At 39.7% G+C, this 15,461-nt stretch overlaps 1 protein-coding gene across 1 annotated transcript; it reads left to right on the top strand.

Annotated features, from left to right (window-relative positions):
* The first annotated feature begins 1,300 nt into the window (after positions 1-1,300).
* On the top strand, positions 1,301-2,503 carry LOC138896771 (uncharacterized). The gene is made up of 3 exons (XM_070182077.1): positions 1,301-1,327; positions 1,694-1,801; positions 1,921-2,503. The coding sequence occupies exons 1-3, from the start codon at positions 1,301-1,303 to the stop codon at positions 2,377-2,379; spliced, it is 594 nt and encodes a 197-aa protein (XP_070038178.1). The 3' UTR covers positions 2,380-2,503.
* The last annotated feature ends 12,958 nt before the right edge of the window (positions 2,504-15,461 follow it).

The following is a 15,461-nucleotide window of genomic DNA, read 5'->3' as shown; positions in this document are numbered from 1 at the left end:
AATACAGTTAGATATGCATTGTATCATATCCTTCTTTATTTTCATATATTTTGTGGACATGCCTCGAGGGAGAGGCCGAGGCAGTGCAGGTCGTGTAAGCAAATCTACAGTTAGGAGTAATGGTGCTACTCGTTAAAACATGCCTACTATTCTCATTCCCACAACTAGTCCTCAAGAAGGTGGAACCAGTTCCTCTGGTGGACCAGATCACATCAATCAAGTTCAAACATCAGGCCATGGTAGTATCCCACCCATTAATTTGGAATCATCTCCAATTGTACCTAATCTGAGCAACACAATAGGCTAGGGTACATCTTCTCAAAGCAACCTAATAGGCGAAGTTGAATGTAGCAGTACCCGTGGGCCATGGACGCTTCTTACTATTTCTCCCACTAGGTTAGTCCATCCTTGTACTATTATTTTTGATATATTGTTATTGATATATGGTATGCCTTGGAATAATGTCTTCTAATTTGTTCAGGTTAGAACCTTCAAGAGAATGCTCTGAGTGTATAACTAATTCTTTCAAGCATGAACTTGATCCTAATGGAATCAATTGGAAAAACATCTTGGATGAGACAAAAAGATTTTATTTTGGAGAATTCAAAGTATAATCCATCATAATTGAATTTAAAAAGTATATTAACTTTTATATGTAACTTATTAATGTTATTACTTTACAAAATTATTTCAGAAGGTATTCTACTGGGATTCTTCAATTGATATTGTTGTGTGGAACCAATGGGATCATAGGGCAGCAAAACAATACAGATATTTTATTAGCAAACTAAAATAAAATGGGGTGCAACGGAAATCTATTCCAAATGATGTGTGGCAAAGTTGGATTAGACTTTGGAAAGATCCTAAGTGTGTTGAAAAGTCAGTAATAAATGCAAACAATCATTGTGGTGGTGGGAGTGGAGTTACCACTGGGACTTACACGGGTGGCTTTATCAGTGTTGGAGAGCATCGCAAGATACTTGTAAGTGTATATAAAATATCTGAAAATATCATTTAAGTTTGCACTAATTAGAATCTGAAAATCTTATTTAAGTTCGGTTGCCTGAAGTTGTGAGTTGTGGATTGCCTCTTGTTCTGTTTTTAATATTCTGTGCTTGAAATTATTGTTTAAAAATTTCTTTTTGAAAAATATGGGTTGTCAGTGTGTGCCTAAATTGAAGTTAGCAGCTCGATGAAGGGATTTTAGGTGTTGATTTATTTATTGCTAGTTGTTGACCTTTCTATTTACAAGAGTGAACCTTTCTTAACAATTAGTGCACCTTTCTTAACAATTGAAAAAATGTTTGTTAAAGGAATTGGCCAAATAGTACTATTAACTATTAAATGAATGTGTACATCCGTTACAGCCATTCAATTTTTCTGTTTTTGATTTCATGGCGAATGATATGAAATAAAAAACAGTAGTAAGGTTTATTTCACGAAACATGCATCCTTGTGACACTATTGGAAGTTTGACTTATCATAAGCTAGTACTAAGCTAGTAGACAGATTTTGGCACCAAAGAAAAAAGTTCTTAGGCCTTAAACTAACAAGATTTTAAAAGTGGAACTTATTTAGTTTTTAGTTTCTCTATTCTACTTAAGTTGCTTCTTTTTCTCTATATTATTTTTCAATCTCATTTTTATATAAACGTCTTTTTGCCAATCTTTTGAATTTAATATATTTTGTATAGCCTATTAAAAAGGGTCGAGATCCAACACCAAGTGAGATATATTTGCACGTCCATACACATGGTAATAATACAAAAAATTTTGATGGTGAGAAATCTCGAATCGTACATGTAAGTAAACTTTTTAAATAATTTTATTGACTTTACTTTCATATCTTTTTTTATTTTGTAAATTGTATACTCAATATTTTTTAATGTTTCAATTTCACTAATTATTAACTCTTCTGTAGGAAAAGTATCAGGAAATATTACAACAACAAACACAGAGTCAATCTGATATTGATCAGTGTAAAGCATATTATGAAGCTGCGGGAGGAGAAAAGAAAAGAAGAGTATATAGTCTTGGATCCCAAGAAAAATGCTACTACGGGCCAAATCTTCGTGACTCTTTTGGATCTGATGCAACTTCCTCAGCAGCACCTTCAAATGCTCAATCAACACCGATAGGGAATCTGGATGACTTAGTGACACGATTGATTCATGTACTGACAGATCATATAGTTCCTATAATCGTTGAGCGGGTACGCGAATTAGTTTCTTTACCCTCGCATCAGCCAAATATTAATCTTACCAACCACCCATCAGATGTGGCACCTACAGTTCCTACCTCTTCTACTGCTACTAACATTGATGAGGTTCATGCATTGGGTTCTGATGATGACCATGACTCTCCAGCTTCACATAGTTAGCCTATTTTGTTTAGACTTTATTGTTGGTGCTTATGGATGTTTTATACTTAACGATACAGTTATGATATATATTTTGGACCTTGTTGAATGTTAATTTATATTAATATCAATCACTTTTAATTAATTATATTTAATAGTATTTTTGTAATATGCTTGAACAGGGTACATTTTAAATAATAAATAAATTAAAAATTTAAAAAAATTAGCGACGGATATTTTTCGTAGCTAAAATTAACGCATAAAATTAAATCTTGCAACGAATTGGCGACAAACAATTTTTATCGCTAAAAGCAGGAAGAACTAGTGACAGATTCTTTCGTTGCTAATCAGAACAAACGACTAATTTTATTATGAATTGTAGCAACAAAATTAGTCAAAATAGCGACAAAACCAAGCAAAATAGCGATGGTTTTTCGGTAGCTAATCTTTTGCTATAGATATATTGCCTCGCTAATCCGTCGCTAGATCTGCGACGGTTTGTATTTTTCGTCGCTATGAGTTTAGCTACGAGCACTTTAGAGACCAACTTGAATATGTCGCTAATTCATCGCTAAACTGGTTTAGCGACGGAAATAACATGTTTAGTGACGGAATACGTCCGTCGCGAAATGCTATTTTTTTGTACTCTCTACTATACTATTCTCTCACAGAGGGTGAGGACATGTGCTACCAGATCGGACGGACGGCCACCAGTACCACCAGTTAGGGCTGCGAGAGGCCGGGCCGTGGTGGAGGCCGAGCTGAAGCTCGTACAGCAGCTAGAGCGCATATGTAGATCCACCAGTTGCTCCAGCTCAGGAGCAGACACCAGATGTGGTTGAGCTGGTGGGACTAGCTCAGGCACCAGCTGTGCCCATTGTGATTCCAACCTTCAGGAGGCTTTGGCCCAGATATTAACTTTATGCACTAGCCTTGCTCAGGCAGTTTCAGTTCCGGCCGCGCCAATCACATCTTAGACCGGGGGAGGTGCTCAGACACCCTCCGCCCATATTACAGAGCAGGTAGTTCATCAGAGACTTCAGAAATTGGGGGTACTACCAGCCCATCCAGTTGTAGTTTCTTAGGCCAAGGTGGTCCACCGATGAGTGACGAAGAGCAGAAGAGGCTTGAGCGGTTTGGGAGGCTCGGGCGACTGAGACAAAGGATGCTCAGGATTTCATAAACCGATCCCAGTGGATCCTTCGCACGGTAGGTATTTTGGAGACTAGTGGAGTCCCATTTACTACTTTGTAACTGTGGGGAGTAGCCTTCAGATGATGGTAAGCTTATGAGTTGAGCAGTCCAGTCGATGATGCACCACTTATGTGGCACGAATTCTTCGTTATCTTCTTGGAGAAGTTTGTTCTTGAGACCTGTATGGAGGAGTTCCGTAGGCAGTTTGAGCAGCTACACCATGAGGGTATGTCCGTGATCCAGTATGAGATAAGATTTTTAGAGTTGGCTCGTCCCGCGATTTGGTTGGTTCCCATAGAGAGGGAGAGGATTAGGAGGTTCATTGATAGACCCAACTATGGACTGCACTTTGTCACAACTCGGGAGATTGCATCAGGTTCTAGGTTCGACGAGGTGGTTAATATTGCTAGGCGGCAAGAGCAGGTCCGTAGTCAGGAATATGAGGAGAGGGAGGCCAAGAGGCCTCATGGTTTGGGTGATTTCAGCAGTGCTTCTTCTGGAGGGCAGTCGTACCACAGCAGGGGTCATCCTTATAGGCCCACTCAGATGACTCGCATGTTTCATCGTGGTGCATCAGATAACCATGGTTCATACAGTGCTCATCCGGGTCAGTTATCTCCCGATGCCCTCCCAGCTCACAATTCATCTCATGCTCCATCAGTTCAGGGATCATCTATACCAGGTCCTTTTTGTAGTTATTCTGACTCTCGAGGTTCGATTCAATCTCCACCACTATCGGGGAGTTTCTTCGAGTGTTGAGAGTTTGGACATGTGTGGAGGCAGTTTCCCCGTCATTTTAGAGGTCCAGTTCAGTAGAGGGGTCATGTTATGACTTCCGCACCAGTTACTTCATCACCCGCCCAGCCAGCTCGAGGTGGGGCTTAAGAAGCTAGAGGTTGCCCTAGAGGTTTACCTAGAGGGTGGCGGTCAGGCTCGATACTATGATTTCCCTGCCACACCAGAGGATGTTTCTTTGGATGCAGTGATCACAATTATTGTCTCAGTATGCCAGAGGGATGCTTCTATATTATTTGACTCTGGTTCCCCTTATTCGTATGTGTCATGATATTTTTATCGGTAACTGGATATGTCCCGTGATTCCTTATGTTTGCATGTTCATGTACCTACGCCGGTGGGCGATTCTATTATTGTGGACCGTGTGTATCAATAGTGTGTGCTGACCATTGGGAGGTCGGAGACTAGAGTTGATCTCTTATTGCTTAGTATAGTTGATTTTGACGTGATTCTGGGCATGGATTAGCTGTCCCCATGTCATTCTATTATTGATTGTCATGCTAAGATCGTGACGTTGACGTTGGCGACGCTAAGTTCTCTAGACTATGTTCCCAATAGGATGATTTCATATCTAAAGGCCCAACGGATGGTTAGGAATGGGTGTTTTTCATATTTGGCCTTTGTGAGGGATGTGGGTACTGATACTCCTACCATTGATTCTATGCTAGTAGTGTGAGATTTTTCGGATGTGTTTTCTATAGACCTACCGGTAATGCCACCCAACATGAACATTGATTTTGGTATTGACTTGGTGTCGGGCACCTAACCCATTTCTATTCCTCCATAATGTATGGTATAAGCAGAGTTAAAAGAATTGAATGAGCGGCTTCAGGAGCTTCTTGATAAGGGGTTCATTAGGCCTAGTGTGTCACCTTAGGGTGCACCGGTTCTGTTTGTGAAGAAGAAGGTTGGTACTATGCGGATGTTCATTGACTATAGGCAATTGAAAAAAGTTACAATTAAGAATAAGTATCTTTTGTCAAGCATTGATGATTTATTTGACCAGCTTCAGGGAGCTATAGTGTTCTCTAAGATTGATTTGAGGTATGGGTATCACCAGTTGAAGATTCGGGACTCGGATATTCTGAAGATGGCACTCAAGGCCCGCTATGGTCATTATGAGTTCCTTGTAATGACTTTTGGGCTGACCAATGCCCCAACAACATTTATGTATCTGATGAACGGTATATTCCGTCCATATCTTGATTCGTTTGTCATAGTATTTATTTATGATATTCTGGTGTACTCACGTAGCCATAATGATCATGCACACTATCTGAGGTTTGTACTACGAACGTTGAAGGAGGAGAAGCTTTATGCCAAGTTCTCCAAGTGTGAGTTTTGGCTCAGTTCGGTAGCGTTCTTGGGGAACGTGGTGTCCAGTGAGGGGATTAAGGTGGATCCGAAGAATATCGAATAGGTTTAGAGTTGGTCCAGACCGTCTTCAGCTATTGAGATTCGGAGTTTTCTCGGCTTGGCCTGATATTATCATCGCTTCATGGAGGATTCCTCGTCCATTGCAGCGCCTTTGACCAGGTTGACCCAGAAGGATGCTTCATTCAGGTGATCGGATGAGTGTGAAGAGAGCTTTCAGAAGCTCAAGACTGCCTTGACCACAACTCGAGTTCTAGTTTTGCCTTCAGCATCAGGTTCTTATACATTGTATTGTGATGCTTCCTGGATTAGTATTGGGTGTGTCTTGATGCAGGAGGGTAGAGTGATTGCTTATGCTTCACGCCAGTTGAAGCCTCATGAGAGGAACTACCATGTTCATGATTTGGAGTTGGCAGTCATCCTCCATGCATTGAAGATTTGGAGGTATTATCTCTACGGTGTGTCATGTGAGGTATTTACGGATCATCGGAGTCTTCAGCATTTGTTCAAGCAAAAGGATCTAAATTTGAGGCATCGGAGATGGTTGGAACTGCTAAAAGACTATGATATTATCATTTTGTATCATCCCGGGAAGGACAATGTGGTGGCCGATGTCTTGAGTAAAAAGGCGGTGAGTATGGGAAACCTTGCATACATTCCTATTAGTAAGAGATCGCTTGCATCAGATGTTCAGGCCTTGGAAAATCTGTTCGTGAGGTTAGATATTTCGGAGACCAGCTGGGTTCTAGCTTGTGTGGTTTCTCGATTTTTTATATGATCGCGTCAGAGAGCATCAGTATGACGACCCCCATTTACTTGTCCTTGAGGACACGTTTCAGCACGGTGATGCCAAGGAAGTTTCTGGGGTGTTGCGGATACAGGGTCATATTTATGTGCCCAATGTGGATTGGTTACGTGAGTTGATTCTTGAAGAGGCCCACAGTTCACGGCATTTCATTCCTCCGGGTACCGCGAAGATGTATCAGGACTTGATTCAGCATTATTGGTGGAGGAGGGTGAAGAAAGATATATTGGGGTTTATAGCTCGGTGCTTAAATTGTCAGCAGGTGAAGTACGAGCACCAGAGGTCGGGCGGTCTAATTCAGAGGCTTGAGATTCCTTAGTGGAAATGGGAGCGTATCACCATAGATTTCATAGTTAGGCTCCCACGGACTTTGAGGAAGTTTGATGCTATTTGGGTGATTGTGGACCGGTTGACTAAGTTCGCGCATTTCATTTTAGTTGGGACTATCTATTCTTCGGAGCGGTTGGCTAAGATCTATATCCGCGAGATTGTTCACCTTCACGGTGTGCCGGTGTCCATTATTTCAGATCGGGGCAGGTAGTTCACATCGCAGTTTTGGAGAGCAGTGTAGCGAGAGTTAGGCACACGGGTTGAGTTGAGTATAACATTCCACCCTCAGACAAATGGACAGTCCGAGCGCACTATTAAGATATTGGAAGATATACTACGCATTTGCATCATGGATTTCGGTGGTTCTTGGGATCAGTTTCTGCCGCTTGTAGAGTTTGCCTACAACAACATTTACCAATCGAGTATTCAGATGGCTCCGTATAAGGCCTTATATGGGAGGCGATATTGGTCTCCAGTTGGTTGGTTTGAGTTGGGTGAGGCTAGGCTATTGGGTACTGACTTGGTTCAGTATGCTTTGGAAAAGGTTAAGTCGATTCAGGATCAGTTTCGCATGGCACAGTCTAGACAGAAGAGTTACGCCGATCGGAAGGTTCGTGATGTTTCTTACATGGTGGGAGATAAGGTATTGATCAAAGTTTCACCCATGAAGGATGTTATGAGGTTTGGGAAGAAAGGAAAGTTGAGCCCTCGGTGTATTGGCCCTTTTGAGATACTTGAGAGGATTAGAGTGGTGTCTTACAAGATTGCATTGCCACCTAGTCTATTGAGTGTTAATCCAGTATTTCATGTTTCCATATTTCGGAAGTATTTCGGTGATCCATCTCATATTTTGGACTTCAGCACGGTTCAGTTAGATAGGGATTTGACTTATGATGTGGAGTCGGTGGCTATTATTGATCGGCATGATCGGAAGTTGAGGTCAAAGAATATAACTTCAGTAAAAGTAAAGTTGAGAGGTCAGCTAGTCGAGGAGGCTACTTGGGAGACCAAGCGGGATATGCGGAGCAGATATCCACACCTATTTGAGACCACAGATATGATTCTAGACCCGTTCGAGGACGAACCTTTGTTTAAGAGGGGAACAATGTAACGACCCGGCCAGTCGTTTTGAGTATTATAGCCATGTTTCCCCATTTATAGCTTATTTTGTGCTCATTTTCTGTTACGTGAATTGCTGGGGTGATTGGTTTGGTTCCGAGATGTTTCAGATTGAGTTGGGATACTTAGTCCCAAGGTTGGAAGCCTAAGTTAAAAGAATTGATCGGATATTAACTTGTATGTAAATGACTCTGGAATTGAGTTTTGATGATTCTGATAGCTCCGTACGGTGATTTTGGACTAAGAAGTGTGTCGGGATATTGATTTGGAGGTTCGTAGGTGATGTTTACTTGAATTGGCGAAAGTTGGAAAACTTAAAGTTTGGAGAGTTGAAGGGTTTGGCCGAGAGTTGACTTTATGGTTACCGGGCTCGAATGTTTGGTTCCAAAAGTTGGAATTGGTTTGTTGTGTCATTTATGACTTGTGTGCAAAATTTGAGGTTAATTAGATTTGGTTTGATAGGCTTCGGCGTCGATTGTAGAAGTTGGAAATTCATTAGTTGCATTAGGCTTGAATTGGGGTGGTATTCATGTTTTTGATGTTGTTTGATATGATTTGAAGACTCGACTAAGTTTGTATCATGTTTTAGGACTTGTTGGTATGTTTGGATGGGATCCCGGGGGCCTCATGTGTGATTCAGATCATGTTCGGCTCATTTTTGAACTTGTTGGACTGTTGTTATGTCTGTTGCAGGTTTCCTCATACGCGATTGCGAGTGGAGGTCCGCGATCGCGAAGGGTTGTGTGAAATTATTCTACGCATTCGCGAGAATAGGTCTATGATAGTGAAGCTTGGGGAGTCAGTGCTACACGAACGCATGGTAGGTATCGCGTACGCGATAAAGGAAGAGTACGCGATCGCATGAATGTGTCTGCGTTCGCGATGGTCTGTTTGTGTTCATGAAGATAAATTTTAAGGGCAGCATATTTTGTTCTTCGTGATCACGAAGAGGAACAACTGGGCAGCAGTGTTAAATATCAAATCGAGGGTTTGGACCTATTTTTCATATTTTGTGTTAGAAACCTCGGATTTGGGCGATACTTGAAGAGATTTTCCGGTAGTTGATTAGGGCAAGTGGTTCTAACTTAGATTTGGTTGTTATACATGAATCAATCATTGTTCTTACCATTTAATTAGTGTTTTGAGTTGAAAAGATTGAAAAACAATTGTGAAACTTCATAGACTATAATTTGAGGGTTTTAAGGTTGAGTTGAGATCGTAATTGAGTAATTTTGGTATGGTTGGACTCGTTGTTGAATAGGTGTTCGAATTTTGTTAATTTTGTCAGATTTCGAGACGTGGGCAAGTGGTTGACTTTTTGGGATGATATTTTGACTTTGGTTAAAGAACTTAACTCTATCCTATCGTATGAAATCGATCCCTATAGCTTGTGTTGATTGTATTAAGTTGTTTGTGGCTAGATTCGAGTCGTTCGGAGGACGATTCGCAAGGCAACGGCTTGTTGGAGTAGAGATTTACACGGTTTGAGGTAAGTAACACTTCTAAACTTGGTACTGAGGGTATGAATCCTTAAACTACGTATTATGTGGTTGGTGTTGAGGTGACACACATGCTAGGTGATGGGCGTATAAGCGTGTAGGCGTGCATCGTAGTAATTGCGACTCGGTTGATTCCAAGGAGTTATGTAGTTATCTAATCTTGTTATTTTCGTGTAATCTCCATGTGTTAGTGTTAGGGAAATTGAGTTGTGATTCATGTTAGAAATCATGTTTAGGCTATATGCTGGTATTGTTGGGACCCACAACCGTCATTTTCTGTTGTTGAGTTATTTTCTTAAATTGCAGTTATATACTCAGTCGCATTCATCACTTGTATATCATATCTCTATCTCTGTTATCATTTATTGTTACATCATGTATCATCGTTCGGGCTGATTGGCATGAGTTTTGTCAGCCCGAGAGAGTAGAGAGACTGATGACTAAGTGAGGCCGAGAGCCTGATTGTGAGTGATATTTACGGGATCATGTTGCACGCAGCAGCAAACTTTATTGATTCATGCCATGATTGGCTTATATTAGCGTTTGGGCAAGATCCGCCCCCTCCGGAGTCTGACATACCAACTGTGAGTGCAGGTACCAATAAGTGTGAGTGCCAAGTGATTGAGATTGCTGAGTAATTTAGAGTGTTGAGTGATTTGGAGTACTGAGTGATTGAGCGTGCTGAGTAAAGTTGAATACTCCGAGAGTATGAGTATATGGCTTTATCACTATGTTGCATTACAGTTGACGTGCATATTTGACAAGTAGATATCGAGATGTAACATACTCATATTAGTCATACTTGGCATATTTTATCCGTATTGAGTTTAAACTGTTAAATACCGTAAAGCATGTCTACATCTTCAAACTGTCTATAAACTGATTATGAGATTTTTCCTGAGTTATTACTGTCATTTTCTTGTCATATCTGCGTTGTTATTATCTAAATTTGAACTGTACCTTTTTGAGCTCGTTACTACTTTCAACCCAAGGTTAGTCCTATAACTTATTGAGTACATTGGGTCGATTGTACTTATACTACACTCTGCACTTCGTGTGCAGATATAGGTACTTTTGGGCAGGGCGGTTGCTAGATTTGGAGTTTCATCTGCTTGGATACTTTTGAGGTAACTTTTTTGGCGTCCGTAGACCTCGACTCTCTTTCTTTTCAGTTATTTAGCATTGTTCTATCTTTCTAGACAGTTGTATTAGCTATTTCGCTGTGTTAGACATTTTTGTAGCTCATGTATTCAATGACACCCGAATTTTGGGAATTTTGTATTGAGTCGCGATATTTCTTATCGGTTATTTATGAGAATTTCATTGTTAAACTTATTTCATCATGTTTTCAAATTCGCAAGCGTAGTTATATGATTGTCGGCTTGCCTAATTCTGTGATAGGCGCCATCACAACATGTTTAGTTTTGTTTCGTGACAAATGTATTTTCAGACAATCTACTATGCAAGTCTATATAACCAATCACGGTTAACTATACCTTACAGCTCAATATAATCCCCAAAATGCACTTATGAGACTAAAATTTCACAATACTCTTATCAATATTCTTAAAGTATGATACTTCTGATATACACAGGAACAAAGGAATAGGAAAAACAACTTAACGAACAACAATATTCAATAGCACGAACACTCCTAAGAAACAAGAAATGATTGACTCAAAAAGCAGAATTTTCACCTCCAAGTGCAAACAAAATAATTTAACGAAAAAATTGAACTCAAGCAACAATTTGTTCGTATAATCAAAATTTCTTCGAAATTGTTCAACTCCAATGAACTAAGTTTCGAGAAATTAATTTATATTGTTCTTTTAAAAGAAAATATCAGATTTACTGATAAAAATCTTGAGCGAAACTGAGAATTCATTTAAGAAGCAATTAATTTCAAGCAAATCTGTTCATTAGAATCAAAATTTGTGCGAAAACATAAAATTCAATAACAAACTATTCAAATTAATCAAAATCACAACCAAAAAAAAAAAAAACTAATAACAAAGAAAAAATAATAACTTTGAAGAAGAGCAAAACCCAGTTCAAGAATACCAGGGGGGATGCAAGTAAAATTGCTCAATTGTGAGTGATAAAAAAACACATGAGTAAATCAGACAAAATTACCAACATGCACGAAGAAATTACAATAAAAACTACCAAAAAAACAACAAAAAAAGCTAACTCGAAAATACGAATAGAGGAATACTCACAAGAATGAAAAAGCACAACCCATAGACAACTCGAAAACAAAACAAAATAAAAAAAACCACGATAAGCCGCAAAGAGGAACAAAAGAAATGAATAGGATGTTAGGTATGATAATCAGGGAGTGTTGATTTTGGACTTTACTATCTGGGTACATGAATTAATAAAGCGTGTGGGAAATAGATTGAAATGAAACTGGAGAGGAAGTGGAAGAGATCGAAGTAGGTGAGAGCACACGTGGTATGATTGAAAATGTACTATAAGGCGCGTGTAAACTATAAAAGGATTACGAATGAGATTGGGTCAACTTCACCGTACAATTCATATATCCTTTTGTACAATAGTGGGATGTTGTGTTCGTACACCCTCAGACATTTATATATAGAAAAAACAAATATATATATATATATAAGCATGTAAAATAGGGGCTAAAGAGCACACTGATTTTCCGGTGGGGCAAACGAAGCAAAGACATGACTACATGGGATCGGAATCGAAGCTAGAAACTTCTCGTACTAAGGTCCAAACGGAGTACTCGCCATCGAGCCCGATAAGACATCACCTCGCGAACGGTACGAACTTCATGACCTCGAAAAGCACTACAAAACGATTGCATACGACTAACAGAGGGCCGTAATATTCGTAACCATAGTTCTTCATACATATTTGGCTTCGAATCGAGGGTCTAGTCGGGAGCAAAACTATTGTTCATCTTGAATCTGAGTCCGGACTTAACGTCACAATTGGTTTGGTTATCTATTTTATCCTTAATTTGTTTATATAACTTTCTTGATTATTTGTATTGACTCAATTCACATATCCTTGAAAAACTGCGTATAAATTTAATTATTATCCGTTTCAAGGGTAAACAGTTTGGTGCCCATCATGGGGCTAAGAATAATAGTGGTGGTTTGATACATATTTTCATAACACACTATATTTTACACTTGTTCTTTAAGATCTTAATTTCAGGACAACTTAAAATGCCAAACTCTCAATCTGCTCACATGAACGTTGATGTGAGTCTAGCCATCATGGCGAAAACAACAATATGGTGTCTAGCAATGAAGTGCCCCCTGCTGATCCCAACGGAGTCCCAGTTGTAGATCCAGTTGATGCAAACTCGCATGTGGCCATCGCCAACTATGGGTGTCAAGGGGCCGGACCGGGCCGGGCTACTAGAAAAGGAGACCAGCCGATCTCCGTATCGGTCTGGTTACTAGTTTCAAAATACTGATTTTACCGGTTATGTGCCTCGCCGGTGAAAATGTGAACCGGGACGGTTCCGGTCCAGGCCGTTATTTTTGGAAGAATAGCCTAATAGACACTTCTACTTATTTGCATTTATTATCCCGGTCCCTATATTCAATAAAGTTTTATCCGGATACTTATAATCGTTCAAAGTCAGTATTTTAAACCCCTTTGACGTCGCGTGTTTCTGAATCACATGATGCTAGAGTCCACGTCATATAAAATATGCCACATCACCTTTTCTTTTTAATTTTACATGAAAAAAGAAATAATACTTCTATCTTTTTTCTTTTTCTAACTTTTTCTTTATTTTTCTTTCTTCTCTACCATCACATTCTCCATCACTGTCATCTTGGCCACCAGAGAACACCAAGAACACTCTCCTTAAATACCTTATCTACACCATTTTTCTTCTTCTCCAAAACACATTAGGCTAGCCATAGTAGCAACCTAATTTTGTTACTCGTTTCTTATTTTTGACAATCTTCATTCCTTCACTCATCACTTCTCATCTATGTCACGCCCCAAAATCGGGGAGCGCGACTGTCACGACCCCAAATCCACTAGTCGTGATGGCACCTAACCTAACCCGTTAGGTAAGCCAATTAACCTCTAACCAATTCCAATAACAATTAATAAAGCGATTAAATAAAGAAATATCTGAATCTTATACATTCCCCAAGGATTGGTAGTATAAATCATGAGCTTCTAAGAATAGAATTTACAAAGCTGAAATGAAATAAATACATCGTCTGTTTGAAAAGTACATAAATATAGTTTTATAGATCTAAAGCTACCACGAACAAGGGGCAGCTACAACCAGGACGCAGGTACATCTTCAATCCAGCTCCCATCGAACACAGCAATATCAGCAACCAACATCTGCACGCAAGGTGCAGAAGTTTAGTATGAGTACAACCGACCAATGTACTCAGTAAGTAACAAACCTATCCTTAGGTTGAAAGTAGTGACGAGCTAACACAGGGTCGGATCCAATACCAATATCCTACAACAGTTCATAACAACATAATACAAGTAATAAAAGATGTATCTCAGAAGTAAAATGCTCAGCTCATTCACAGTTCCAGAAAATAGTCATGTTTTTCCAGTATCTTAGTGAAAACCCAAATCTTTTACTGAAAATCCCAAATATACGAGTAAGTTTGAAAACTGTAATTTTTCCAAATATCCTTTCCACAATAAATAAAATGTTTCATTTTCTTTCTAGATAGCAAGTGTGAAGTACCTCTATATGCCCACATATCAATGTGTGTAAAAAGTCATGAATGACGTGATACAGTACAACATGAGGAAAAATGCATCTCTGTGCCTGTATGTCATGTGTGCATGCCAATGCCATGTATCTCAGACATGAATCATGTACTCACACTCTTAGAGTACTCAATCTCATTGTATCATACCTTTCACTCATCATGCTCAACCACCCGGTACTCTATATGGCCCATACGGCCCAGGGAAGATCCATCCCGGAATATATATATCACTGACCATCAGTCACTCAGTACCGAGGAAGGCCAATCCGGCCCCATGGAGAAGGTCCATCTCCAGGTATATAAATGCTTCGAACAAGATCCATGTCCAGGGAAGATCCATCCATCAATATAATCAAGCACGCTCACTGGGGGTATACAGACTCCGGAGTAGCTCCTACAACACAAACGCTATAATCCGCACTGACAACTCACGTACTATAATATCAATATTTAGATACGCATAGATAACTCACGTGCTATAATATCAATATCCTCACAAACAAGCCCTCGGCCTCACTCAGTCATCAATCTCTCCAGTCTCATTCACGGGCTCACAATTTCATGAAACTAGCCCGGTAATACTGATATGATGTATCAATAAATAACAACTGACACTGAGATATGATATGAATACATGAATATGACTGAGTATGAAATATCAATGAAATAAGTGAAATGACAACAAGAAATGACCACTATGGGTCCCAACAGTATCGGCATAAAGCCTAAACATGATATCTAGCATGATTGACAGCTCATTTACTTTATCGCATGGTGAAAACATGAATATTAACAAAATAGGACTACTATACGGTGCCATGAAAATAACAGAGTCCCAATTCACTTGGTGCACGCCCACACACCTGTCACCTAGCATATGCGTCACCTCAATACCAATCACATAACACGTATTTCGGAGTTTCATACCCTCAACACTAAGTTTAGAAGACTTACTTACCTCGAACAAGCCAATACCAATGCCGAGCAAGCCAAGCGATGCTCCAAAGATGCCATCACGCGCGTTCCAACCTCCGAACGGCTCAAAACTATCCAAAAGCACCTCAAATACATCAAATAAATCCCAAGGAAACAAATCCAAATGAAAAAGGTCGAATCTTTAATCAAAAGCCCAAAACCGGCCAAAAGCCCAATCCGGACCCGTACCTCGGAACCCAATAAAATTTACAAAATCCAACAACCCATTCAGTTACGAGTCCAACCATACTAGTTTCACTCAAATTTGACTTC

This window comes from Nicotiana tomentosiformis, chromosome 8, assembly GCF_000390325.3.
Source record: "Nicotiana tomentosiformis chromosome 8, ASM39032v3, whole genome shotgun sequence".
Taxonomy (NCBI): domain Eukaryota; kingdom Viridiplantae; phylum Streptophyta; class Magnoliopsida; order Solanales; family Solanaceae; genus Nicotiana; species Nicotiana tomentosiformis.
Note: the sequence above shows the minus strand (reverse complement) of the source record. Positions and strands in the feature narration are given on the sequence as shown.